We start from the raw sequence: 27498 nt of genomic DNA, 5'->3' as shown, positions 1-27498 counted from the left end.
GCCAAGAGCTTGAGAGGGCGAGCCGAGCAGCAACCAGTAGCCTTGGCCGGGAGGCGGGACTCTGGGGAAGGCCAATCACTGAAGGGGTCCGGTGCGGCCACAGCCAATGGCTCCGGGGCGGGGGCGCAGCCCCGACTCCGACCGCTTCCACGACCGGGCTCCGGGGTTATGGCCGGGAGTGGGCGGCTGGCGCTGGGGACGCTACCGGTGCCCGGCTGGGTGCGGGGCTCGGGCCCGGCTGTACTGAGCCGCCTTCGGGACGCGGCTGTGGTGCGGCCGGGTTTCCTAAGCGCGGCCGAGGAGGAGACGCTGAGCGGCGAGCTGGAGCCCGAGCTGCGCCGCCGCCGCTACGAATACGATCACTGGGACGCGGTGAGGCCGGCGGCGCTGGGGGCGGGGCCGCGTGGGGGCGGGGCCTGGGATGGCGCTCTGGGCGGGGCCACGGCGGAGGCGGGGCCTGTGGCGTTAGAGGTGGGCGCAGGGGTGGGGCACTGGGTTGTAAAGGGGCTATAGTTCGGGGCGGGGTCTTGATGCCCAGGGCCTTTGCGGGCAGGGAAAGCACTTCGGAGATGAGGGCGTGGCCATAGCTGGAGGCCGGACCTAGAACTGTAAGGTGTTTGGGGGACAGGAGCAAGGTTAGGGGCCGAAACAGGTGTGGAGCAAGATGAGGGAGAGTCACCAGTGGGGGGCGGAGACAGAAGACTTGAGTGGGCCGAGACAGACAATATTGACTATTGTGGTGGGGCCAGCACTGGGGACAAGCTCTGGGACTGAATTGGAACCTGAAGGCGGGTGCAAAGGAGTGAGGCCAGACCTAGTAGGACAGGGGTTGGGGTTTGAGACCCCGGATCTTGGGGTAGATAGGACCAAGGTGGTAAGTTGAGGGTGGTGTCAAAGGTCATGCTGGGAAAACCAGTTCTTTGCACTCTGCCCGCCTCGCCCCCGCCCCCCCCCCCCCGTGCCTCAGTTTTCCTGTTCCCTCTGGGTGCTTCCTGGCTTGACCGAAGCTCCCTGTATAGGCCATCCACGGTTTCCGAGAGACGGAAAAGTCACGCTGGTCAGAGGCAAGCCGGGCCATCCTGCAGCGCGTGCAAGCAGCCGCCTTTAGCTCTGGCCAGACCCTGCTGTCCCCGGTGCATGTGCTGGACCTGGAACCTCGGGGCTACATCAAGCCGCACGTGGACAGCATCAAGGTGGGCAGAGGCCAGAGCCTTGGAGCTCCCAGCGGGGGGTGGACCGGCCAGGCCAGAGGCTGACTGGCCACCATGCCCCCTCTTCCAGTTCTGTGGAGCCACCATCGCTGGTCTGTCCCTACTCTCTCCCAGCGTCATGCGGCTGGTACACACCCAGGAGCCAGGGGAGTGGCTGGAACTCTTGCTGGAGCCAGGCTCCCTCTACATCCTTAGGTACTGCCCAGCCAGGGAGCCCGCCCCCGCCCCCCCCCCCCCCGTAGCTTATCAGATGCCCGCCTAGCATGTCGAGCACGTTCTCTTTTTCAGCCCTCCCAGCGGACTCGATCATTCCCCCATGGCAGGCAGTCCACCTGGCGCAGGGGCTGCCCTCACCCTGCGCTGCCACAGCCTGTTTTCTCTTGCAGGGGCTCAGCCCGTTATGACTTCTCCCATGAGATTCTTCGGGATGAAGAGTCCTTTTTTGGGGAGCGTCGGGTTCCCCGGGGCCGACGCATCTCTGTGATCTGCCGCTCCCTCCCTGAGGGAATGGGACCAGGGGAGCTGGGGCAGCCGCCCCCAGCCTGCTGAACCCCAGGCCCTTCCCCCAGCTTCTCGGAGACACCGTGTTTGTGAATAAAGTTGGAGAGTGGACAGGCACACTGGCTGTTCGCAGGGGCCGAGCGGAGCAGGGGCGGCCCCCGGAACCCCCCCGGCCCCGCCGCCTCCCCGAGCGTTGGGAGCTGAGGTGGTGGGGTGAAGGCACACTCTGGCTGAACACAGTCCTGCGGCCGCAGCTCCTTTATTATGCTCCTCGCGGGCGGCCCGCAGCCCACCTCCCCTCCGGTCTCCAATAAATAAGTCCGCAGAGCTCCTCGCGGAGCCGCAGGGCCCCAGGCCAGGCGTCCTTAGGCGCCGCAGCTGCAGGCAGCCGCCGAGAGCTGGGGCAGCCGCTGCCAGCGGTGGCGGTCATCGAGAAAGGCCACGTCGGCATAGCGGGTGGGCCGGCAGCAGGGCCCGCCGTGGGCTCGTCCCTGGCCCCGCAGCCGGGCCAGCGTCAGGCCGTGCTGGGTGCGCGCGCCGCGGGGACAGCTGCCCGCACAGTAGCGGAAGATGACCGTCTCCTCCGAAGCGTAGCCCAGACCCAGCTCGGCCACAGGTAGGGGCAGGCTCCACAGCTGGCACGGGCTGGCCAGGGCTCGGCGCAGGCGGGCACCTGCGGGGGGGGGGGGGGGCAAGGGGCAGCTGACAGCAAGCGGTGTCTGGGCAGGAAGGAGTTGGGCAGCCACGAGGGGTCTGGGGAGGGGGCTCCTTACCCAGCTGCGGCCTCTGGGTCCCTCGGAGCTCTTCCTCCGCCACCGGAGCCCCCCAAGCACCGGGGCCCCTGCTGAGGCCCCGCTGCAGCGACAGGAGCAGCAGAGCGCAGAGTAGGAGTCTTCCTGTGGCCATCGTGGCGGGCGGGTCGTGGCGGTGGGGGACGCCTCGCACCCTCAATTTATCCCCCTGCCGGGGCGGGGGAAATAACCTCTTCGTTCCCGCTGCGGTAGCGGCAGGACGACCCCGCATCCTCAGGCCAGTTCCTCTGCCCCACCCCCTGTGCCTCTAAGAGTTAAGTGCTCACCCCGTCCCCGCCCCATTGAGACATTCCGCAGACCCATTTCCGACACCCCCTTCACCCCTGATTTACGAGGGTTGCGGCAGCCAGAGCCCAACCCAGGGCGGGCGCGGGGTCCCCCACCCCACCTGCTTTCTGGAAAGAGGTGGGGGGGCCACTGAGGACCCACAGTGGGACCCTCTCCCCACTTGGGGTGCCAGGGCTCCGGGGTCCCCACACTGTGCACCAAGTAGAGGGGGGTAGCGGGGAGAGGTCAGCAGGTGGAGCTGACGGGGATCCTCCATCATGGCTGCCACCTGGAGGATTAAGACATCATGCCCCTGTCTCCGGGCCTGGCTGAGCCAGCATCAAAACAGGAAAAGGGAGAGGCCCGGGGACAGCCAAGAACCTGGGACGCAAGGCTAGGAAGCTCACCCTGCAGGGACTCCTGTCTCTGGGAGGCCCACCTGAGGCCCCTGGGACCTCAGCCCCGTCCCGGCATAAGGGCGAGAGGGGAGGGTAAGCCTGCAGGGTCTGAGAGGCGGCAACAATTTCCAGTGACTTCCATGCCCAGCCCCTGTGACCTCAGGGTAACGAGGCCCTCCCTCACTGTGAGGGGGGGCAATCAGAGGTTCTGAGGACAGACAGACGGCCCGTCTAGTGTTGAACATGCTGCTCGAGTGAGGAGCTTGCGAGAGCAAGCCTCCCTTTGAGGCAAAGGAAGCACGAAAGAGCTTGGGCTCGCGCTTTAAGAGGTGCTCGAGCCCCTGTAGGTCAGACCGGGCCAACACTTCAGGTAGGAGCCTGCAGCCAGGGGGCAAAAACCTGCGCGTGCCTCCCCACGGCTGGGGGTGTGTGTGCGACGCACGTGCACCCCAGGCCGTGGAGAGGGATGCAAACCCGCAGCGGTTGAGCCTTTGCTCCGGAAACTGCCAGTCACCTCCCTCCTCCCCAGGAAAACACGGGCTCAGGAACTCGTCCTACGCAGGTGAGCAGGCAACCTCAGGAGCCGCTCTCCGGGTTAGCAAGACTGGGAGTAACCCAAACTCCGTCTGCGTCCTGCTGGTGCGGTTACTGTGGTGCTTGCTGGGACCACCTTCCGACAAAAACCGTCACTTGTCCAAGGTGGCCCAGAATTAAACACTGGCAGGATTTTAAGCCAGATGCTGCTGAACACAAGGCCCTTGCACCTAACCACTGGGGCGCGTCGGCTGGCCCGGTTGGGGAGGCCTCAGACCTCAGTCCCGTGGCAGGGAGGCCAGGGGTAAAATCGCCGGGCCAGGGGCAACACTGCTTTCCTGCTGCCCCCAAAAGGCCTGGCGGAAGGATGGGGAGGGAGGCTGAACGGACCTGGAACATTCCTAGGAATTAGCCTGTCATCTCTGGCATCTCGGCTCGGCGGCCAAGGGCCTGTGGAACTGGGTGGGGAAGTTTTCCACCCAGTATCCAGCCTCGGGCAAGGCAGAAGCCCCACATCCTGCCCCCACCCCAGCCAGATCACGCAGAACAGGGGTTCAAAAGTGGCACCACGGCCAAATTCCATTTCCCTCAATGAAAACTGTCCACAAACTCAAAAAGCCTTCCCAAGGCAGAACGCCAGCAACGGGAGATAAAATAAATGCCTAACTAAGTTGTTAGAAATAAGGGGAGTCCTAGAAACATCGCTGGAAAGCTGAAAAATAGGGCCCAGGTGCCAACATCAGCAACAAAAGCGTTTGGGATTTCGTGGCCACGTTGGGCCAGAGCCCACCAGCTGAGAACCCGGGCTCAGCCCAGGGCTCCTGGGCCACCTTGGTGGGAGGGAGCAAAGGCAAAAAGCACCTGCAGGATTGGCCTACAAAGCCAACTGCCCAGGAGGCCCCCACAGAAGCCCTGAGCCGGCCTCAGGTCCCCATCCAAAGTTATAAAACACAACAATCGATCGTGAAGAGGGATCAGAAGGTAACACAGGATGTCCGCGGGTGTCAGGAACCAGGTGTCTATCTGCCAGAGACCATAATAAGACAGATGCTTAAAACAAAAACGTGAAAGAAGGGATTGAAAGCATTAGCGGCAAGGCGCGTAAAACAGACCAGCTGATCTGAAAAGGGAGCAAAGATGATTCAAGGTCTGGAGAACAGACATGGAAACAAAGCACTTCATGGGTTAAGGGGGACAAGCTACAACTAAACACAGAACCAGAAGCCAGAGCTGGAGAGACGGCCCACGGTGCCCATGCGGGCTGGATGCTCAGTGAGTGCGACAGGCTGAGGACGAAGAGGAACAGGCTCTAAGGGGCAGTGGAAGGTTCCAGAGGGAGGGGGCCCATGAGACGGAGAGACCTCCGCTGAGAAAACTGCCCGGGGTGATTTGGAATTGACAAGGCGGCGCTCTGGGATTGGGAGGGGGGCAGGGGCCAGACAACACGAGCACCCAGGAAGTTCTAGAGACGGAGCTTGTTTATTGGGCAGGCGGGTGGGCGCCGGAGCCCGTCACTCCTTGAGGGAGAAGTGCATCTTGTCGCTGATCATCTTGCGCTCGGGGTTGAGCCGCTTGAGGATCTGGGCGAGCACGTTCACCGTCTGCTCGCTGCTCAGCCCCGTCTTCTTTGTCTGGAACTTCTTCAGCAGGTCCTTGGTGGTCATGGGCTTCCGTGTCAGATAGCGGCGCACGGCGTCCTCGGTCACCTGCACGTCCCTGAGGGGCCGAGGGCAGGGCGCCGCGTCAGCAGGAGGCTCCTGCACGCCCCTGCCCTGGCCCTGCTGCCCTCGCCGACTTACCCGCTGCTGGGGGTCGACTTCCCGGACTGGGGCTGAGGGGTCGACTTCCCCGACAGGCTCTGGGGCCCGGGGTCCAGCCGCAAGCGCTTGGCCACCGGTGTCTCGTTCGTCCGCTTGCCTGGGGGAGCAGGGGCGGGGCTGAGTCCTGTGCCCGGCGGCTGCACCCCTGGGCGCCCAGGCGGAGGGGGTGCCAGCGTTCCGCTCCGCCCGCCCCCCCCCCCATGCAGGGGGCTCGGGGGCGGAGAGGCCTCCGGTCCTGAGGCGGGACGAGGGAGCGCGGGTGGACGGCGAGCGGAGGCCGAGGGGGACGAGGCTGCTCACCCTGCTCTAGCTTGTTGGCGGCTGCCCGCAGGGTGGACGAGGTGCTGCCGCTCTCCGCGCTGGGTGTGCCCGGCCGGCTGTTGCCCCGCGAGCTGCCACCCGACGGCCTCCGCTCCCTCTTGGGGGGCGTCTTCTTCTTCTGCGGAGATCGGGTCGGGGATGGGAGTCTAGAGACGGGACGGCCCGCCCGCCGGCTCCCGCCCCGGGGCCGGGCCTTACCGCCATGAAGAGCGCCGAGGACGCCTCGCTGTCGATGTCGCTCTCCTCCGAGCTGTCCGACTCGTCGCTGCTGTCTGCTCGGGCCGGAGGGGGGACGTCAGTGCCACGGCGCCCGCCCGCCCCAGCTCCGCCCCAGACGAGGGGCTCTGGGAGTTTGCGGGGGGCGGCGGGCGCACCTACCTTTCCTGCGCTTCTTCTCCTGAGGCGGGGGCCCCTTCTTCTCCTCCTCCTCCTCTCTGTCCTCCTCGGGCGGCTTCTCCTCCTCGCTCTCCTCGCTGCTCTCGCTCTGCTCGTCTACGCCCTTGGGGCCGTCCTCCTGCTGCGTGACCTTGGGCTTGCCCTCCAGCTCATCCTGGGAGCTGCTGGAAGAGCGGGGGCGGGCAGGGGGGTGAGGGAACGCGGGGCGCCACGCCGGCCCGGGGCCTCCCACCCGCCGCCCGCCGCACCTCGAGCCGTCGGACATGTAGTCCACCTCCTGGCCCTCGAAATCCCCGTCGTCGCTGTCTTCGAACGCCTCATCGTCGGACCCCTTCTTCTTCTTCTTCTTCTTGCCCCCCTTGGGGGGTGGTGCCTTCTTCTTGGCCTTGGGGGCTCTGCCACCTGGGGGAGCAGAGCGGGGCGCAGGCTGGCGCGCGTCCCCGTGGGCGTATCCGAGGATGTCTGGACATGCTGGGGGCCCGCGCTGACCAGGGAGAGACTCCCCCGAGCACTCGCCTCGCACGCGCAAACCCGACCAGTCCAAGTCTCCACCGCCAACTCCCTCTCTCTCCCCCGCATCCTCAGGGCCACCATCTTCTTCCCTGCAGCCCCCAGGCGCCCCCCGCCGCCCCCATACCGGGTACCAGAAACCACCCCTGTGTAGCCCAGGGCCTGCCAGGACTATTTGAACCGGCCGATCTGGAAGCGGTTCTCCGCCAACCCCCCGCACTGCCCATCCCGCGGAAGTCCCGATAAAGGCCACCGCTGAGACGTGCCCGTCGCTGCTTTCTGCCTCCTACCGACTGCGGTGCTTCCCCAGGGGCCCGTGGAGCCCGCTGCGTCACGCCCTCATTGCCAGCGGGCTGTGAGGGATTCAACCTGCCTTCAGTGGCATTAACCTCCCTGAGTCATCACTCAAGACGCCTTGACAAAGTACGACCCAGCCACCCGGGGGGCTCCACCGGCCCCACCTTCCTCGCCACTGGCCTCGCTGTCGTCAGACGACATCTCCAGGTCATCCTCCAGGTCGTGGATGCGCAGCTCACTGGCCTTCTTGCGGCTCCGCTTCTCCTTCTCCTCGTCCTCCTCATCCTGGTCCTGGTCCTTGAGTCGTCGCTGCTGCATGATGCTGAAGTGGTTCAGGACTTTGTTTCGCCTGTGGGCAGGGGGAGGGGCATGGTGGGCGGTGACGAGGGGCCTGGCTCCAGATACCTGGCCCTCCCCCTGCATCTCCACCAGGCGCTCCCCAAAGGGGAACCACAGACAGGACTTAAGCGATCTGAGGGATGATCTGACCTCAGAGGACTCACAACCACGGCATGGAACACCCTGAAATCACCTGGGGAGAGCTGGCCCTTCTTCAACGCCCTCTCTGCCCTGTGTCCCTCAAGGAGAAGGTCCCAGTGTGGAGCTGGTATCCCAGCATCGCTCTCAAACTCAGGGCCTTTCTCAGGCAACAGAATTTGGCCACAGTGTATCCACATCCGTGTGTTTTTATGGTAGTTTATGGGTGCCTTTGTTTTTATGACAAACAAGACTGGTGTTTCTATTTACCATGGTGATAAAAGTTTTAAAAAATAGGACTGCATCTAAGGAGAGTCTTACGATTAATGTATCTAAGAGCACAAAGTTCAACAGTGGCGTGAAAAGGAGTGATACTCTTCTGTTGCAGAAGAATGTGAGTGGACTTAACGCTACTAAGTGGTACACTTAAAAATGGTTAAGATGGTAAGTTTTATGTCTTTTTTACTATTAAAACTATTTTTAATTAAAAAACAGCAATGAAACACTGACGTATGCTACAATAGGGGCGAACCTTGAAGACATTATGCTGAATTAAATATGCTAGTCACAAAAAGACAAATACTGCATGATCCCACTCATGAGAGTTCCCTAGAAAGGTCGAACTCAGAGATGGAAAGTGGAATGGTGGGAGCCAGGGGAGGGAGACAAAAAGTTACTGTGTAATGGGGACTGAAACTCAGTATCGGAAGATGAGAAAGTTCTGGAGATGGATGGTGGTGATGGTTGTACGATGATGTGAATGTACTTAATGCCATTAAAGTGGATACTTAAAAATGGTTAAATGGTAAACTTTACATTATATAGATCTCACCTGTAGGTGATCCAGGCATAGCCCTCTTGCCTGGGGGGAAGCCAAGTGGGCCAGGGAGACCCTCCCCTGCTCTGCCAACTCCTGCTCCAGGACTCAGCTCAGCTACCCCCTCCTCAGCTCTCTCAAGGCCCTGTGTGTCCCTGATGCTTCCGTGTCTGTCTTCCCCACTGAACTGAGAACTCCCCGAGGGCCTGGAGGAGTGTGGCTTTGTCACCACTGAATACCCAGCTCCCAGTCACACAGAAAGCTTTGGTGACACACCCCATTTCCAAGTGTTTCAGCCCCCTTCTGGGGAGCTGGGAGAGGACAACGTCTGGGTCCTGCCTCCCTCCAGGCCTGCCCAGGCTCACTCACCTCTCCCACTCCTCCTCGGCCTCTTCAGCAGTGAGTGTGCGATGCCGGGCCAGAGGCGTGAAGTTATACCAGTTGTGCACGGGGAAGGCCTCAAAGGCCCCGTCAGGGCACTGGGTGAAGATGTAGTAGGACGTGTTCTCTGTCACACCTCCCTTCTTTATGCCCTTGAACCTGCAGAGAGTCATGGTCACAGCCTGGTCCTCAGGATCAGCCCCCCTGATGGCCTATGCCCCCTGGCCTACCCCTGCTCCAGAACCACCTCAGTTCTCTGAGCAACATCCAGGAGCGCCTGGGTGGCTCAGTTGGTTAAGTGTCTGACTTTGGTTCAGGTCATGATCTCGAGATCCTGGGACTGAGCCCCACATCAGGCTCCGCACTCAGCGGGGAGTCTGCTTGTCCCTCTCCCTCTGCTCTTCCCTGCCCTTGTGTTCTCTCTCAAACAAATAAATAAAATCTTAAAAAAAAAAAAAATTCAAGGTCAGAAGACCCTGGGCTGGCCCTTCAATTGTGTGAGCCTCGATTTCCACGTCTGGAAAGCAGGCCCAGCACTCCCCACCTCAAAGAGCGAGCTCAGGGCTCCCCTCATTGTATGTACCATGGTCCTTTCTGGAAGGACCATGATAGATTAGTTGTGAAACAGGAGCCCTGCAGTCAGACCCCTCCGGATTTGCCTCCATGTTCCTCCTCATGACTGAACTACTACTAGCCTCCTCCTGGCCTCTACCCTCACCCTTCTCTGCCCTAAAAGTCTGGGAAATCTTACAGAGTGCCCTTTCCCTGCCTACAACCTTCAAGGTTCCCCAGGGCCCCGGCCCACCCACAGTCCAGCGGCATCCTGGCATCCACTGTCCTGCACCATCCACCCGCCCTGTGATAGTCCCTAGAGCTCTGCAGGCCATTCCGTGCTTTTGTGCGTGCTGTTCTTCCTGGAGTGCCCTCCATCCACCCAACCTCCCAATCCTCACAACCCCGTCTCCAGGCAGCCCCTCGCTGTGTGTGATCAGGGCAGGTTCTCAGGCTTCCCACACCCTGGTCCCTAGAGATCCTGCATGAGCATCGGCTTGGTTCATCTTCAGAAATAAAACCCCACGAGAGCCATGGGAGTTAAGAGAGGACGCCCCATGGAGTTAGGACACAAGGGGGACGCGGGAGGCACTCACTGCGCCACCGCTTACTTTCTGCCTGATTTGCCATTGACGCGGAGCAGCCAGGGCTGGTCCTCGGGTCGGAACTCCTTAAGGACGATGCCATACTTCTTCCTCCGAGCCTCCTCGCGAAGCTTGCGGTTGAACTCGCTGCCTGCGCCGGATTCAGGCATCTCCTCCTCTTGGTAAATCTTCTTGTTGCTCAGGTCTCGCTCCAGCCGGGCCTGGGGCAACAGGGCAGGGCAGGCAGGAAAAAGACACTTTCAGCAGGGTGCCCGCCCCTGCAAGAGCACCCCTTACCCCCTCTCCCAGGCTGAGCTGCAGACATTCAAAGCCAACCTCCTGCTTAGCAAAACAAAAAAAAGGGGTAGAATACTGGCCCTCTGTGCATCTGGGTGAAGGGAGGTGGGTAAGCCTTATACTATGTCTACTTCGCAGCTTTTCAAAGTCTGAAACTACTTCTAAATCAACAGTTAAAAACGGATCATTCTGGTGAGAGGACAAAAGCAAAGACAATGAAAAGAACCTGCTTGGAACCGGCCCACTCCTCTTCTCTGTCTGCATTTAGACACCATTAAAGGCTGCTTTCCAGGTCTGGATCTCCAGGCAATTCAGCAGCAATTAGAAATTCTCAGACGCCCACACCGCTTTCCCTCAAGCTGCCTCCTCCAGACGGCGGAGGTGAAATGCCACACACACAGGGCCGTTGGCTGCGCCACTGTCTGCGGCAGCAAAAGACCGGAAGTGAATCTAACGCACATCAGCAGGGGACTCGCTTAACACACAGGCCCGTCTCCACACAACGGAAGAGCAAAGAGCCAAAGAGAGGAGCCAAGAGTGTGGAACGATTGCGAAGACATGTTAGCTGAAAAAGGCAAAGGACCGATGTTACTTCCCCCCGTCAAGAGACTTCAGATGGCTGGGAACAAAAAGATCCTACAAGCATCCAGGAAGTGGCGGGGATGGGGGGTAGGGGGGAAAGCAAAAGTTTTATTAGCGTGCAGCCACGCCCACTCATTTACATACCACTGTGTCTTTACCGTGTACGGGGCGGGGCAGAAGGGCTGTGCCAGACACCAGCCAACAAAGCCAAGCATAATAATTAGCTGGTCCTTCAAGAAAAAGCCTGCTGACCCCTGATATGAAGGACAAGAATGAGCGTGGCGGAAATTCTCAACAGTCAACACCACCACACGCTGGAGGACGATGGAACAAAAGCTTCGAAATAGGAGGGAAAACGGCTACCAAGCTAGCCTGGGCCAGAATTAGGGCATCCCCAGGGGATGGGAGGAATCATTGTCCTTCCTGCACCTCCTTTTCTGGGAGCCAGCTCAGGGTATGCCTCATTACTAAAGGGGGGTAAACAGGCCTGATTCTCTGAAGGCGGTCACCCCAGAGGGCAGGGCCCCGGCTGGGCTGGTTCACCACTAGCCCAGGGCGTGGTCTCTGGGGACAGCTGCTGCAAAGAATGCATCTGGGGAGGGGGTGGGTTCCGCTCACGAGTTGCCATGGGTGAGGAGAAGCTACTGGGGGAAGGGATGTCCCTTGTGGTTGACAGCGCTTAGACGCCTGTACCTGCCCCCTCCCTCGGGTGATTAGTGAGAACCCAGTGGATTCGTTTTTCCCCAGGGAATGTAATCCTCCTAAGTTTTTTAGGGAGTATGCCTCTTAGTCAATGAGAATTCTGGGGGCTGTATCTCCCCGTGACTAGATTTTCAGGGGGTGTGACCTCCAGGTGGTCAAAACAAGGCGTGATGAGCGATGTCCCCCCATGATGATCAGGGAATGGGGTATGTGTAACCCCCACGTTCCTAGTGGTTAGGAGGTCACGTGTCTCAAGAGGTGATAACGACTCAGGTGCTGCACCTCAAGATGATGGGTGACTGAGGGGTAGGCTCCTCTGGGTTCTCATGGGTCGGGGGAGAGGGGCCCTCCTACTTAATGAGGGATGGTAGGTGGTATGTTCCCAAAGTATTTACCAGGTTATTCTTCTTAGCGATGAGTGTTGTTTGGGGGCCGGGTACCCCCGATGGGTGGGTTATTTCTCTCTTGGATGATTAGTGATAAAGGATGTCCCCCCACTGAGTGATCAGGGATTTGGAAACCCTGCACCCTCTCTGGATAATTTAGGTGAGACCTGACTTTGGGGGAGCATGTTAGTTTGTATATGAATGGGTGTGCAGCTGGAGATGCTGGGAGGCAGGCACCCTATAACGGAAGAGGGTGCCCTGGGCAAGCATTCACCTGCCCAATGTCCAATGGCCTCATTTGCTCAACTAGATGAAGTGACGTTTAAAAATAGTCCAAAGAGAGACCTGTGCTGGAAAACAAGATTGAGCAGTAGGAGCCACCCTACTGAGCGAAGGTCTGAAGCTGCCGACTTTAGACTTGGGGCCAACTCCTCTGCTGGGCTGGTTCAGGCTCAGTGGCTTTAAATGCAGCTCCAAATGCCCAGATGCTCCCGGCCAGTCTCCCAACTCATATGCTCAACTGCTTATTTCCCATCTCCACCTGGATGTCTAACATATGATGTCGGGACCAGAGTTCTCAAATACTCCATCCATCTGGCCCTGTCACCCCTCAACATCCAATCCTTAACAAATCATGTTGGCTCCACTTCGAAACACACTAGAATCCACTCACTTCTCTAACCGCTGTTTGCTCCAGGCCCAAAGGTCACTCCCCTGGACCTCAGCCGACGCCTCCACCCTGCACACCCTTTGTCTGAGCCTGTCTCCTGACAGCACCCAGATCACTGTAACTGCCCTGTTTAAAACCCTTTAATGGCTTCTGTTATAGACTGAATGTTGGTGGTCCACCCCAAAATGCATACGTTGAAAACTAACCCCCAGGGTGATGGCTTCGGGAGGTGGAGCCTTGGGAAGGGGATTAGGTCATGAGGGTGGAGCCCTCGTGAATGAGATGAGTGCCCTTAGGCCCCAGAGGGCTCCCTCACCCCTTCTGCCAGGTGAGCACACAGTAAAAAGACAGCCATCCATGAACCAGGAGGCAGGCCCTCACCAGACCCGAAAATCTATCTGCTGGCACCTTGATCTTGGGACTTCCCAGCCTTCAGAACTGTGAGAAACAAACGTGTGTTGTTTATAAGCCATCCGGTCCGGGGTATTCTGCTATAGCTGCACCAATGGAGAGAGACAGCTTCCAAAAACCATCTGCAGGATGCAGCCCCCTCCCTTGCCCAGATAACTCCAGACCAAAAATGCCTGTCAGTGGACACAAATTCTAAATGTTTTCTTTTCACAAGGCCTCCTGTGGGGCCTGCCCAATCTTCCTCACAGAGACACCCAGCAGCTCAGCCTGGGCCTTAGTACATCATCTTATCTCCACTCAGGGCGCGTGGAGGAAACCAAGCCTCAGTTACTACTATAACTAAGCATCTATTGCAACCACCAAGTGCAGGATCAGGTTCTCGCACTCACTCACAACAGGGACTTACCTGATTCCAGGTAGCGAAATTGACTTTATCAGCTGCGTTGAAGGCCATGATGTTATATTTCTTAGTTGTGTTTCTGGAATGGGCAAGTAGAGGCAGTGCTCAGTCCTTCATTCATTTAACAAACACTCCCTGGCTCAGCAAAGCTGGGGACCCACAAAAGCCCTCAGGGGTTCCCAGTCTGACAGGGAACAGATCCGTACTCCCCCCAACCCATGCTGAAGAAGAGCAGAAGGAGGCACAAAGACCTGGGGTAGCCCAAGATGTGGGAATAATGGGGAATTCTGCCCTGGGGATGGGGGAGGGCAGGCAGCGAATGTTTCCCAGAGGAGGAAAATCCTGGAACCGGGTTTCCAGAGGACCAACAAAGGAGTCACAACTGGGGAAAAGGCACTCCTGCCCGAGGGAGTACCAGGCCAGGAGGCTGCATCCTACCGCCTATTAATGTACTCATTCGTTTATTCATTCATTCCTTCTGTTCAAAACACAGGATGCCCCCACAGAGGCTTCGGCTAAACCCCAGCCCTGTCCCCAGGTCCCTGGCTAGTTAGGAGGGAGAATCACAGGAGGTGCCAGGCATGCCTAGAAGCTCAGGAAGGTTTTGATCCCTTCTCGGGGGAAGTGGGAAGAGGGCTCAGGGACTTACTTGGGAACTCGAACGACATACTCAGTGACGTTCTGGCTGCTGGGGCCCTGCGGGTAGAGAAGGAAGGACGGTGAGTGAGGGGTTGCAGAGGCCGCCGCCGGGACCCCCCAACTCCGCCGCATACTCACGAGGGCCGCCATGGGTGACGATCGGTGGTTCGGGTCCGGTCCGCGTCCCTCCGGCCCGGGAAAGCCGCCCTCGCGGTGTCGGGGTCTCTGGCCCCGATCGAGGACCCCAAGCCCGGCTGCCACCGATCCCAGGAGCAGCTCCCCAGAGGCGGTGCTCAGTCGGCCGTCCGTCTCGGGGACCACTCCGGCCACGTCTGCGCCTGCGCCTAACCTGGAAACGAAACTCGGGCCGCGTCGCGATGGCAACCTCCCTGCGCCTCACGTACCCCCGTCTCTTTCCAGAAGGAAGAGCCCAACCCGAACCCGAGCTAGCAATCACACCGTCTACCGCTCGCGCGGGGCGGGGGGGGGGGTTCTCGCCTCGCTATACAGCGCGGTTAATTTAATCAGCCATGTGGCCACGCCTCCTTCGACGTCACACCCGGAACCGCGGGGCATCCTGGGAGGGGAGGGAGACACTAGCCTTCCTCGCGAGGTCGCGGGCGCCCAGCGCATGCGCCACTCCACTCCGGAAGTGAGTGCAAGGAGGGCGCGTCGCTATAGCGACCGAGGCCTCTTCCGCAGCAAGCTGCTGCGGCTCCACCTGAGCCTCTTTGGGTTCATTTCCTCCTTCTGCCCCGGGGACACTTCATCATCTCGCCAAATGATCGGGCCCTTGTGACGTTGAGCCAAGCCAGGAAGAGTCAGGGCCTGGGTAGGGATGGAGCGCGACCACCCCACGGGCCGCTGGTGGGATGGGTCTGTGGAGGTCCAAGCTGCCCCAGATGGGCAGGGCCCTGAGACCCCAGGAAAAGGGGGCGGCTGGCCCACTGGGGTGGGGGGGATGGAAGGAGGCTGTGAAGGGCATGAGGGACTGCAGGTGTCCCACACCCCAAGTCCAGCGTGCACACGCCCCCTCCCCCCCGTGATAGTAACAGCCCCCTCCCCCCGTGATAGTAACACAACTGCACATGCTCAAGGAACAGCCATGCTTTGATCCACGTGGGCACCCGCTGTGCGGGGTTCCGGGCACTCCAGGGTGAATGTGTCAAACTAGCTCCCTGGCCTGGAGATGAGAGTGTAGTGAAGGAGACAGTCTCAGAAAATGGCATCTACAAGCAGGAGGGAACACGGCTGCCACAGGGAAAAAGAAGAGCTGGCTCTCAGGTCTCAGGGAGGAGGGGAGATTTAAGCTGGGCCCTGTGAGTTGCTAGGAATTCACTAAGCCAAGGTGGAGGGAAGCAAGACACTAACATTGCATTATAAACTACTGCACTCCATGGTCATGCCTGGTAGCCGTGGACGTTCATTTACTCATCACCCACTACTATAAGTCAGGAACTGTGCCAATTAATAGAAACATAGGGACCAGCAAGACAGAAATAGTCCTTGCCCTCATGGAGTATAGAGTCTGGCGGCGGAGACAGACAAGAACAAGTAAACAGGCAAAATCATTGCTGATCATGGCCGCTGCTGTGGAAGAAATGGGGCTCTGGGATGGAATGATGGGGAGGGAGTCTCTTAGAGAAAGCGTGATGCGGGGGGGCTGTGACCTGAAGGCAGTGGAGGAGGGACTTACTGTGCAGGGGGCACAGCAGGAGAGGGCTGAGTTTGGCAAGTTTAAGGGACAGAAGAGGCCACTGGGGCTAGAGCAGAGTGGAGGAAGAGGAGGGTGGTATGGGATGGTCTGGAGGATGGGCAAGTTCCTGCCCTGCTCTGAGCCTGTTTCCACAACTGTAGAATGGGATGATAGAGTCATTGAGATTCTTCAAGGAGATGCTGTGTGCAGAGGGCCTGGCCTGCTCAAATTCACATCTGCTTCACAGCGACCCATAACAGCACTAATGCATGCCATGCCTGGATATACCATTGGGCATGGATATGCACCCCCAGATGCCACCCTAGGGCAAAAGTGGGTATGCCAGGAGACCCGTGTCCGGTGTCACTCACCAAGGACACACACTAGGCTGTGGACACAGTCACATCGGTGCATGCTGGCCCCTGTAGGCACCAAACCCTCTCCCCACCTCTTCCCTGGGCCCCCCAGACATCCTCAAGTACCCCGTGATCATCTTCGTGATGGGTGGCCCAGGTTGTGGCAAGGGGACACAGTGCAAGAACATGGCGACCAAATATGGCTTCTGCCATGTGGGGCTGGGCCAGCTGCTGCGGCAGGAAGCCCAACGCAGCACCCAGCGGGGCTGGAAGATCCATAATATCATGCTGCAGGGGCTCCTGGTGCCCATGGTGAGAGCTCACAGGCTCCGGGGCAGAGGGAAGAAGAAGGGGGTACATTAGGATGAGCTTCCCTGGAAGCCCTGTGGAAGCAGATAGGCCCAGAAGGCCACGGCTCCTGGCCTGGCCACTGCCTTGCTGCCCTGAGTCTCCGTGTCCTCACCTGTAAAAAGGGGAGACCAGCTGGACCCACAGCAGGAGTCTGTAGTGAGGGTTGGCTGACGTCATTGCACGTGGCAAAGTGCCTGGCACTTCACAAGCACTCGGTAAAGTTTGCTAGTATTTATTCCTTTTGTGACCTTGGGCGTCTCTATCACCAGCCCCTTCTGTACCTGTTTCCTCACCTGTAAAATGAAGGTCACCCCTGTACCTGGCACACAGTAGCCACTTGCCCAGTAGATGGGATCTGTGCATCAGAGTCGCCCCAGGGCACGAGAGCAGACCCAGAATCCCAGGCCCTGGAGAGGGCAGGTACTCCCTGGATTCAGCTGAAGTCCAAACTGAGGGAGAGAACTTGACAAGGTGGCCATGTAGGTGAGGGACCCCGGGGCACTGAAGCCGCCACCCCTTTCCTTCCCAGGGCATCATCCTAGACATGATCTGCAACGCCATGTTATCTCGCCCAGAGAGCCGGGGCTTCCTCATTGACGGCTTCCTGCGGGAGCTGAGGCAGGCCAAGGGGTTTGAGCGCATTGTGAGTGACCCCAGGGGGTGTGAGTGTGTGGTGAGGTGTGAAGCCACTCCTCCCTCCCCACCTCAGATGGAGTCAGAAGGGGTGAGACTCGGGGGAGAGGAGATGGCGAGGGGGCAGTGGCATTTTATATTATCAAGGGACAGTCAGGAGATTGTTGGAAGCTTCTAGAACCTGGTGAGCTGGCCGGGACAGTCATATTAGTATCTTCCTGCACATAGATTATCTGCCCACTGAGTAGCACGTGGATTTAGCATCCTCTCTGGGCCACAAGGATGGAGTATAGTTATTCGTTCATCTATGTATTTAACCACCTGTCCCCAAACAGTAGAGAACAGGCTCTGTCCTTAGGAGTTCATGGGACAGCCTCAGTCCCTGCTCTTAGGATGCCAGTAGACAGGCACTGACCAATGCATGACTTGCTGAACAAAAGAGAGATGTTTCTGGCAGCAATAAATGCAGTCAAGAGCCGGAGACAGAATGACATCCTGGAGGGACTCAATGGGCTGTTTGGGTTGGGTGGTCCCCATTGGCCTCCTTGAAGTGAGGACATCGGACAACTGAGCTGTGCAAGGAGGAGCCAGCCAGTGCTGGCGAGTCGGACTACCTTTCTTCAGGTTACTTCTGCAGGCCAGCAGCGCTGACTTCATGAGAAGGCCCATCCACACGCCGGAACAGCCATGGCTGGAGCGTCTGGAAACAGCCGAGCAGGACAAGAGGAACTGGCAGATCGTCAGCCTCCAGGCTTTTCCAGAACTTGCTGGATAGGGTCGAAGTGCCTTCAAAGAAGTCCAGGTGGGAATCAAACAGAGGTTGCCCAGGGCTGGGGCAGGTGGGGCCCTGCCCTTTGTCTGCACCTGCTTGGGAGCAATTTCTGTCGGGCTCATTGAAATGACTCTCAGGGCAAATATTGGGCTCCCTCTCCTGGTCTGGGCGCTCTGAGGGCAAAGGCCGGGCTCATGAATCTCTCCATCCTTATGAGCCCTGGGCCGGCGCCCACCCTACAGTAGGCCCCAGCCCTCGATGCCAGCTCAGCGGACTCCACAGGTGCCGCAAAGTCTCAGACCAGAAGCTGCACACCCCTGACCCTCAGGCCCCATGTGGTCCACCGATGGGTTTGGTTTGGACTCTACAGGTTTTTAAGGCCAAGCTTCAAAACTCAGGAGATGCCACATCAAAACTCCCAGCTTCCCTTGAAAATCGCCTGACTTGGCAGGCGCAGGGCCTGCATGTCCCCATGGCAACAGCAGCATGAATGCATCTTGAGCTTTTTCCTGAGCCCAGCGCTGTTCTTGACACTACACGGAGGAGCTCTGATCTTTCGGAATGTTCCAGAAAAAATGTTTCTTGCACCATCAGCATCCTGCTTTTTTACAGAGGGATCGGGCGACTTGCCTGGGATCACATAATTTAGGTGGTGGACGCAGGCCTTACACCACAGCAATTGGTTCTGAGGCCTAGATTTTAACTATGTCAGTGGGGGACCTTTCTCCGCCTCCCGGTGGTCTCCCCGCTACACCCCTGGAAGGTTGCCTCTCCATCATGGAGGCCGAGTGCCATCTGCCATGTAGGATCATACTTGTGTTGGGGTTTTATGCTAAGAGGAGCAGAAGGCATGCATTCCTCTTGTGCCCGTGTGGCTGCCCAAAGTGCAAAAATGAAATAAACAGGGCTCTGGGTTAGGAGAGTGGATTTTCTTTGTGGAGAATTTTCTAGATCTCTGTGAGCTGCCAGGCCCCTGTTGACCTTTGAGGACCCTGGAGGCCCCTGCCTTTGGTCTGTCCAGGGGTCCCCGGAGGCACCCAGCTTGGTCCTTCCATCCCGACCCTGCTGGGCTGGAGTGTCTCTTTTAGGGCGGTCTCTGATGCTGTTGTGGGTTTGGAGCTCGGGTCACACTCGGTCACTTTCTCCACCTGTCTGTGACTCGCACGAGACTCGGCCTCCCAAGCCTTAGTGTCCTCAACAGCGAATATGGACAGAAATGCTACAGGCATCTCCTCGATGTGGGGAGATGGGGAAGGCTGATTCCTGAGACAGTTTCCTGTCTGTTTCCAAGATTGCTTCGGTCACCTGTGCACCTGTCTGAGAACACTGCTCCAGGGAGCCGAGGCCCCGGGGTGGGTGGCCTGTGTCAAATGAGCACGCGGGGACTCCCCACCAGGAAGCACTCTGCACAAGGGGCGGCGAGGAGGACCAGATAACCACGTGCAGCTCCGATGATTATCGTCAGGTTGGACTTGCTTGGAGCATCCGTGACCAGTCGCCCCGAAACGCCCAGACACGGGACCCATTTCTCTGGGTCCCTGTTTCTCCCAAAAGTGCCACCTGCAGGGAAACTCCCCTGTTCACAGAAGTAGACTTAAATAATTATATATTAAAAAAAAATTTTTTTGTTAATTAGAGGCTCACGGGAAATTGCCCTGTACCTTTCACCCAGTTCCCCCCAGGGGGTGGCATCGTCCAGTATCACAACCAGACTGTTAGCATTGCTGCGTATTTGATTTTAGTTACCTCCGGAGCAAGGGGTGCTCTCTTTCCATTCACTGAAGGGCTCTCACTGCCCGCCCTCCCCGCCCGGCAAAAAGTAGAAAAAGGCATTTGGGGGAATGCAGTGCTGTAAGTAACAGTGCTGACCTTGAAGTGCAAATTGACGCCGCCAAGACTTGCACTCGGAAGCACCCAAGAGAATGAAGGCACCTGTTCACTGTCCTCACCAGGAAGGGGACTCGCTTGTGCACTTGTGTGTGCGCGTGCTCCCTGAGTGGAAAAACCCACAAGGCCATCTTTGGTATCTCTGGTGCCAGATTTCAAACACACACACAACTGGAACGATCTAAGGGATCTCCATGTCCCCAGATCAAACCATCATCGAGGTCTGGCCACACTTGCCTTATCTGCGCCAAAACATCTTGTCGCGGGCGCCTGGTGGCTCAGTCGGTGAAGCATCTGCCTTGGGCTCAGGTCATGCTCCTGGGGTCCTGGGATCGAGCCAGGATCGTCAGGATCCTTGCTTAGCGGAGAGCCTGTTTCTCCCTCTCCCTTTGCCCCTCCCCCTTGCTCTCTCTCTCTCTCTCTCAAATAAATAAAATCTTTAAAACACACACACACACACACACACACACACACACACACACACACACACACACAAAGTCTTGTTGCAGTTGCTGATTGTGTGCTTTGAAGCAGATACCAGGTCCCATTCTGGGCGCTCCCTCACCCAGACGCTCCTGAGATGGTTAACATTCATGCCTCGAGACCGTTCAATGCCCAGGCCACCTCTGAGTTTCCCCAGTGTCTGAAGAATGTCTCTTTGGTTTCCATCAGGTTAGACTTGTGAGGAGAACGAGGCACACACCTCGCTAGGTGTCTCCTAATCCAAGGCAGGTCGTCGGCCCTGCTTGCTTCCCTCCTGCCTTTGACACACCAGAGAGCCTGGGATTCTGATTTGTTCAGATTTGTCCAGGGGCTTCCTGACTCGTGGTATTCCTTAACTCGTCTCTCTATCCTTCATTTGCGCTGCACACGCAAAATTAACTACCGACCCACTCAGATTCAGGTTCGACACATTGGGTGTCTGTGTGTGTGTTTTTGAATCCGTACATATTTTTGTATATGTTTTCCAAAAGATGAAGATTTCTGCAAAATCAAAACACTTCCCACTGTCCCACGTTAATATCTTTCACGTCCTCAAACAACTGATTGATATTCAAATTTCCGTGAACATCTTCAAAATCTCTGTCTTCTGACGTCTGGGTTTAATGAGGATTTAAGTAAAGGCTGACAGTGCAGTGGGTCGCTATGTCTCACGGTCCTTGTCAACAGTCGGCACTCCTTCCATCGCGGCTGCTTCTGTTTTCCTTGCCATTGGGTTTATTGAAGAAGCCACGGCTTCGGGTCTCCTCATTTCGCACAGCCTGGATTTTGCCGATTGCAAAGCATTCTTTACCACGTTCCTCTCGCCACTAGATCTATCAGTCGGTGGTGTGTCTAGACTCTTGCTCGCTGGGGACTCAGATGCCATTTCTTCAAGCAGGTGTTGCAGGCATTGACGGGAACTGTGTGTCGGGTGGTACACAATGCTTAGTTGTCTCTTTGGCCTGGTTGGATTATCTCTTAAATGTGTTTGAGGGTGTTATTTTGGAGGAATCGGGCCCCCGAATGCTCACTGGGACACAGGTGGTGAACTCGAGAAAGTGGGAAAACAGAGTGTGTGTCGTGCTTGCAGTTTTGTGACATCTGTCCAATTCTGACGATGTCCTTCCAATTCCATGACATTCTGTGCTCCTCAGGCTTTGGCTCCTCCCCTACGTGGTGGCAGATGAAGCAGGGTGAATTTGGCGTAGAGCACTGTGGTTCAGTACTTTTTGTCTTGCATAATTTCCAGGAGGCTCCCATGTGTCCGACTGCCACTACCTTAGTGAGGGGTCTGTAATGGCTGGAAGGGTGTCCCCCCAAATTTGTATGTGGAAGCCCTCACCTCTAGGACCTCAGAATGTGACCATGGGTGGAGAGAGGGTCTTCAAAAAGGTGAGCAAGTCAAGAGGTCGTTAGGGTGGGCCCTGATCCAATCCGACCAGTGTCCCTACGAGAAGAGATTAGGGCATGGACACACAGAGGGCGGCGGACACAGGGAAAAGCCCAGGAAAGGAGTCTCAGAAGGAACTAGCTGGGTGGACACCTTGATTTTTCTTTTTTTGAAGATTTATTTATTTATTTTGAGAGAGAGGTTTTTCTCTGCTGGTCATGTTTTCCACATTGATTAGCGGGAATCCTTCCCTAAAGAAGAAATTTCTTTCCTCACCGAGGACTGTTGGGGTCTCCTTCCTCAACGAAGGCTATTGTTCAGACTAAGGCGTTGGTGTCCTGGTTCCTTCCGATGGCGCCCATGAGGTTGGTCAACTTTGCCTTCCTTGTTTTGTTCTCTCTCATCGCTATGAACTCACGGGTCTTTGTCGCTGTTGATGTGAGAGCTGTCACATCGGTGGCCAGGAGGCACCCTTTCTCGCTGACACGTGTGTCCTCTGACACAGCCACGTGCCCCCCCTCCCCTCCCCCCCACCACCTTTCACACTTCCCGCTGAATCCTAGAACTGGCCGTGCCTCGAAGGAGCCCTTTCTGAGTGGCGTCCACTCTGGGGGTCAGGGGTGCCCATTGCCACCGTTTCCAGGCCTTTCCAGGGGACAGAGCTGGAAAACACAAACTTGTGAAAGGGGAAGAAAAATATCACAAGTTCGTACTGATGTTTCCAGTTCACACTTACCATGACTGTGCCTTCTCTTTCCCTAAAACGCCGGATTCCTAAAACCATGAACACGGTCATTCGCATTTTTCCATCAGATGCAAAATAGTTTCCAAGGAATGTACCCATATTAACTACTAAGACCAAAACGACTGAAGGAAGTTTAAGATTTCTCTGCGGCTCTGATTTTCCTTGTAATATTCCTCACTGTGGATGTACACAAAAAACACCGAGTTGCCCGAAATAATTATTTTCTCTGTGTAGTTATGCATGACAATAACACTCAGTTGGGTACATTTGTTTCAGTTCGGTTTTGGATATTTATGGATTGCTTTGTTAAATTTAACTTTTGAATTTTTGCATTATTTAATGATTCCAAAGTCAGAGCCACATAAAAAGGTACGCTGGAGAGAGCTCGTTTCCAGCCATTCCTGTCCGTCCCCAACCCCCATGGGCAACCATTTTCAGTAGTGTTTGGTTTGTCTTTCTGGCGTTTCTTTTTGCAAATATAAAGCCAGTGCGTGTGTGTGTGTGTGTGTGTGTGTGTGTGTGCGTGTGCGCGCGCGCGCGTGTGTGTGTGCGTGTGAAAGAGAGAGAGATCTTCCTCCTCACACAAAAACTAGCGTTCTGTATATACCTGTCTTCATTTTTTTTTTTTTTTTAACTTTACAATATATCCTGCAGATCTCCTATGGGCACCGAAGACTTCCTTGTTCCCTTTCTCTTCCAAGGTGTGGCACTGCCACCGTTTATCCTGCTGATCCCCCACTGACAATAAATTGTTGGACAACATGTTGGAAGACAAAAAGCTGTTGGCAGTCTTGTGCCACCACAAACAATGCAACACTAAATAACCTCCGCATGGCATTTCTTTTCTTTTCTTTTTTTGCTAGTTATCTTTACAATAGGTTCTTTGGGGTGGGTTTTTAGACTAAAGAGAAACGTGTGGATCATTTTGCTAGCTATCACCACGGTTTTTGTTTTGCATTGCCACCAGCGAAAGATGAAAGTGTCCTTTCCTCACACCCGCACCAGCAGAGGATGCTGCCGAATTTTTAATGTTTGTCACCCTGCTTAGGTGCAAAATGCTGTTTTGGGGTAGTTTAAATGGGCGTTTCTCTTACTATGAGTGAGGCTGAACATCTTCCCCAAAGTTTAAGGGCCATTTTTATTTCTTTTGTGTGCTCTTTATATCTTTAGCTTTATTTATTTATTTTTTTCTGACAGAGAGTTGGTCTCTTCTTCTTGATTTCTAGGAACTCTTTATATTGGGCTATATTGCAAATCTTTTCCCCCCACTTTGTCAGTTATCTTTTGACTTTGCTTTATGGTATCTTTCTGTCATGCAAAAGTTGTTTTTAAATTTTTAATCAAATTTATCATATTTTGTTATTTCTTCGGGATTTTAAGATCAGCACCCCCCCCAATCCTAGGCTTATAAGGGAATCTACTCATGGTTCATTTAGTACTTGTATGACCTTATTTCTTACGTTGATATCTCTGATCCATTCAGGACTTATCCTAGTTTTTGGAATGAGGTAAGGGTTCAGTTTGACCTTTTTCCAAATCGTGATCCAGTTGTTCCAGGATCCTCTAGTTGATAGGCTGTCCTTTCTCCGTTTATTCGGGATGCCACCCTCACCATGTAACAACTTTCCGTATTCACGTGGGTCAATTTATGGATGCTACTCTGTTCCAGGGGTCTCTTTATCCCCCTATGCCCTGCTGTCTTAGTTATGGCAGCTTTATTAGACTTTAGTATCTGTTAGGGTTCCAGACCTCCTCTCCCACCCCTACTATCCATTGGATTTCTTTGCCTAGGTTCTCCTGGACATCCCTGTGTTTGATTTTGTATACAAATGTTAGAGTCAGCCAATTCAACTAAAAATATGCTATCACGTTGAAATTACAAACTAATTCGGGAACTCACACCTTTATGATGTGGTCTTCCTACCCATGCACATTTTTATCTTTCTTTTGTTCAAGTCTCCTTTGAGTTATTTAGGGGTAATCTTATCCAAGTTTTCCCTAAAGATTGTCCTTAAGACTTTGCACATTTTTGGAAAAGTTTTGTCTGAGCATTTTATATTTCATTTTGTTGCTATTGTAAATGGGCCTTTTCTTTTTTTTTAATTTTTTTTATTGTTATGTTAATCACCATATATTACATCATTAGTTTTTGATGTAATGTTCCATGATTCATTGTTTGTGCATAACACCCAGTGTTCCATGCAGAACGTGCCCTCTTTAATACCCATCACCAGGCTAACCCATCCCCCCACCCTCCTCCCCTCTAGAACCCTCAGTTTGTTTTTCAGAGTCCATCATCTCTCATGGTTCGTCTCCCCCTCTGACTTACTCCCCTTCATTCTTCCTCTCCTGTTATCTTCTTCTTTTTCTTTTTTCTTAAAATATGTTGCGTTATTTGTTTCAGAAGTACAGATCTGTGATTCAACGGTCTTGCACAATTCACAGTGCTCACCGTAGCAGATACCCTCCCCAATGTCTATCACCCAGCCACCCTGGGCCTTCTTTTCTAACTGGTGATTTTTGCGTACATGTAGACTGTTGACCTCTGTGTGTTAGTATTATATTCTGTTACTGTTAGCGAATATTTTGTCAAATTTTCTTAAGTCTACACTGGTTTATCTATTGATTTTCTTGAGTTTTCCAGAAATATAATCACAGCACCTGCAAACAGACATGGTTCTACCTCCCTTCTTTCAAATTCAGGTTTCTCAAAGTGATTTCTTTTATCTCATTGCTTTAGCTAATCTCATACCTTATTAAGTCATAGAAGCAAGAGTGGGCAATTTTGTCTTGTTCCCAATTTCAGTGGGAAAGCAAATTTCCATTAAGATGTTGGCTAAAGATATCAATTCCTTGCCTCTTTAAAAATCTGAATGCATGCTCTATTTTGTTAATTGCCCTCTTTGTGTTTATGAGGAGGATCATATGCCTTTTCCCTCATTGGTTAATACAATAAATTGTATTGAACCATCCTTGCTTTCTGGAATGAATCCCACTTTGTTGTAATTTTTTTTTTTTTTTTTAATGCATCATTGAAGTCTATTTTACAATGAAATTCTGGAGGGACTTGTAGGAGGTAGAGCTCACAGTGGGCAGACATGGAGATCTAGGAAGGTCTCCTTGAGACCAGTCAGGGAGGTCAGAGCAGTGGTATGGGTAAGGATGAGCTGGGGGCTCTTTTTTTTTTTAAGATTTTATTTATTTATTTGACAGAGAGAGACAGGGAGAGAAGGAACACAAGCAGGGGGAGTGGAAGAGGGAGAAGCAGGCTTCCTGCTGAGCAGCGAGCCCGATGCGGGGCTCGATCTCAGGACCCTGGGATCATGACCCGAGCCGAAGACAGACACTTAACCACTGAGCCACCCAGGTGCCCCTGAGCTGCGGGTTCTTGTACCTTACCCAGTGGAAGTATCTGGAATGCTTAAATCCATCTTAGAAGAAATATTTCAATCCAAATATCCATCGGCCTAGAACTAAGTTATAGTACATCCATACAGCTGGAACCTCCTCATGTACCAGTATGGAAACATCTCCAGTTATACTGAGTGAAGTCGAAGGCAAATCAGTATCCACCACTTGTATAAAAAGGGAGAAAAAAGGACATCGGAGCCCATTTGCTTTTACAGTATATGTCCCTAATAGTAGGTAACTCCAGGAAGGAGTTGCCTCCAGGGAGGGTGAAACTGGGTGGCTGGGGATGGTGAGGAAGTCTTCACTCTTCCCTGTTAGTGTTGTTTACTTCTGAGCCTCTGCCAGGGTCCTACCTATCTCAAAAAATAAATATGTGAACACTAACTTGGAGCTAAAAAATCAGATGAACCCAGGGGGCCCGCACAATTCTAGACTCCTGATTTCAGGGTAGAGGGGTCAGGGAGCCACTGCACCTAGCCCCTTCCTCGCCCAGCCCCGTTTGCGGGTGCCTAGGTGGGCCGGGCCACAGACAGCGTCATCGTGTTTGACTGCTCCATGGACACGATGGTTCGGAGTGCTGCGCCGGGGCCACGTAGAGCACCGGGCAGATGACTGTGAGTCGGCCATCCGCCAGCGCCTGGAGACAAACTACACGTTGTGTGAGCCAGTCTTGACCTTCTAGCAGCAGCAGAACCTGCTCTGTAATGTAGGTACTCCCTGCTTGCCACTCACCTCCCACCCCACCGACTGACTGCCCAAGGGAACAAGACAGGGGTCATGCCGTGGCCCACATCCTGGACCTCTCTGGGCCTGTTTCCCCACTATGTATACTGGGAAATTTGGGAACTCCCATTCCTTCGGTTGGGCAGTATGGGCACAGGCCGTGGCCTTCCGGCCATGACCTTTGAGGCCTAAACAGAATTACTATCTCCAAAGCTGCAACGTTAAATACATTTTAGAATGTATCTACAAAATATAAGGTTAGGACAATTGGTGAACCACAGCTCAAGTCCAGCCATACACATTCCCCAGGGAAGGTAGGGCTATCTTAATTCTTAAAGTGACACGTCTATGAAGACATTCAACTTTGTTGTCCCCATTTCCCACTGAAGGCAAGAGTGTGAGATGAGGCTGAAAGGAGGGTGTCTTGTGGAACTAGTTTTGACCAACGAGGTTGGGGAGGGAGGGTGGGGGGCCGGGTGAGGTGGGGGAGGCAATTCCCCCCACCTTCTGCCCTCCTGTGGCCTGCTCCGAGGGACCGCACCTCTGGCCAGCTGCTAGTGACATGTAGCACTGTGCTGCAGCCTTCCTGACCCATTTCCCTCTCCCCTCACTTGCATGGCCCTGGCACTGCATGCACCTCGATTTTTTGCCCGCACTTAATAAAGAGGCCTGCTAACCTGCTTCCCCCTTTTGGAGGGGTGAACAGTGTCCCTGCTGTGACTCAGCACTGACCCTTCACTCCCCCTCCTCTAGATCTTGGCAGAAGCAGCTCCAGAAAACATTTTTGCTAGGCGCTGCTCCGTCATTGAAAGCCTGCAGTGATGGGAGGGGCTGGGGGCTCTGCCTTCGCCCTCATCCCAGAACCCACACGGGGTTCAGAAGGGGCGCAGTGCCTGGGAGGTAAGACATCTGGTGATGGCAGGCCAGGTTTTAATCTGAGCTGACTCCCCACGAGGCCCCAGACTTGACAGCCCCTTTCTGGGCCGTGGCACCACAGGGGTGGGTTGGCTGGGGGCCCCCCCCACAGGAGCAGGTTCCTGACCAACCTGGACAAGGCCTGGCGGGGGGTGCTATGAGCTGTTGTGT

The 27498-nt window shown here is 55.3% G+C and overlaps 4 protein-coding genes across 5 annotated transcripts; 2 read left to right on the top strand and 2 right to left on the bottom strand.

Annotated features, from left to right (window-relative positions):
• The first annotated feature begins 122 nt into the window (after nt 1-122).
• ALKBH7 (alkB homolog 7, RNA demethylase) lies at nt 123-1829 on the top strand. Its single transcript, XM_028126301.2, has 4 exons — nt 123-372; nt 1020-1193; nt 1282-1406; nt 1598-1829. The coding sequence occupies exons 1-4, from the start codon at nt 169-171 to the stop codon at nt 1758-1760; spliced, it is 666 nt and encodes a 221-aa protein (XP_027982102.1). The 5' UTR covers nt 123-168; the 3' UTR covers nt 1761-1829.
• Nucleotides 1830-2077: 248 nt separating this feature from the next.
• On the bottom strand, nt 2078-2618 carry PSPN (persephin). The gene is made up of 2 exons (XM_088023535.1): nt 2486-2618; nt 2078-2385 (listed from the first exon to the last, which is right to left on the bottom strand). The coding sequence occupies exons 1-2, from the start codon at nt 2616-2618 to the stop codon at nt 2078-2080; spliced, it is 441 nt and encodes a 146-aa protein (XP_087879661.1).
• A 2565-nt stretch (nt 2619-5183) lies between these two features.
• GTF2F1 (general transcription factor IIF subunit 1) lies at nt 5184-14514 on the bottom strand. 2 transcript variants are annotated; one of them, XM_028126299.2, is made up of 12 exons: nt 14104-14514; nt 13976-14022; nt 13333-13405; nt 9906-10099; nt 8731-8901; nt 7232-7416; nt 6509-6662; nt 6243-6424; nt 6063-6136; nt 5844-5982; nt 5523-5640; nt 5184-5439 (listed from the first exon to the last, which is right to left on the bottom strand). In XM_028126299.2, exons 1-12 carry the CDS (start codon nt 14113-14115, stop codon nt 5235-5237), a joined length of 1554 nt encoding a protein of 517 aa, XP_027982100.1. In that variant the 5' UTR covers nt 14116-14514; the 3' UTR covers nt 5184-5234. The 2 variants fall into 2 exon arrangements, with proteins under 2 accessions (XP_027982100.1, XP_027982101.1); XM_028126300.2 differs by having other exon boundaries at nt 6243-6421; nt 14104-14513.
• A 1647-nt stretch (nt 14515-16161) lies between these two features.
• Nucleotides 16162-27234, top strand: LOC114226106 (adenylate kinase isoenzyme 1). Its single transcript, XM_088022611.1, is given in 5 exon segments — nt 16162-16329; nt 16898-17011; nt 26203-26270; nt 26272-26395; nt 27166-27234. Coding segments are annotated over 5 exon segments (543 nt in total).
• The last annotated feature ends 264 nt before the right edge of the window (nt 27235-27498 follow it).

The sequence above is a fragment of the Eumetopias jubatus genome, unplaced genomic scaffold, assembly GCF_037043125.1.
Source record: "Eumetopias jubatus isolate StellerSeaLion01/CBP00866 unplaced genomic scaffold, mEumJub1_p1.0 scaffold_1, whole genome shotgun sequence".
Classification (NCBI taxonomy): domain Eukaryota; kingdom Metazoa; phylum Chordata; class Mammalia; order Carnivora; family Otariidae; genus Eumetopias; species Eumetopias jubatus.
The sequence above is the reverse complement of the archived record's forward strand: the minus strand, read 5'-3'. Positions and strand labels throughout refer to the sequence as shown.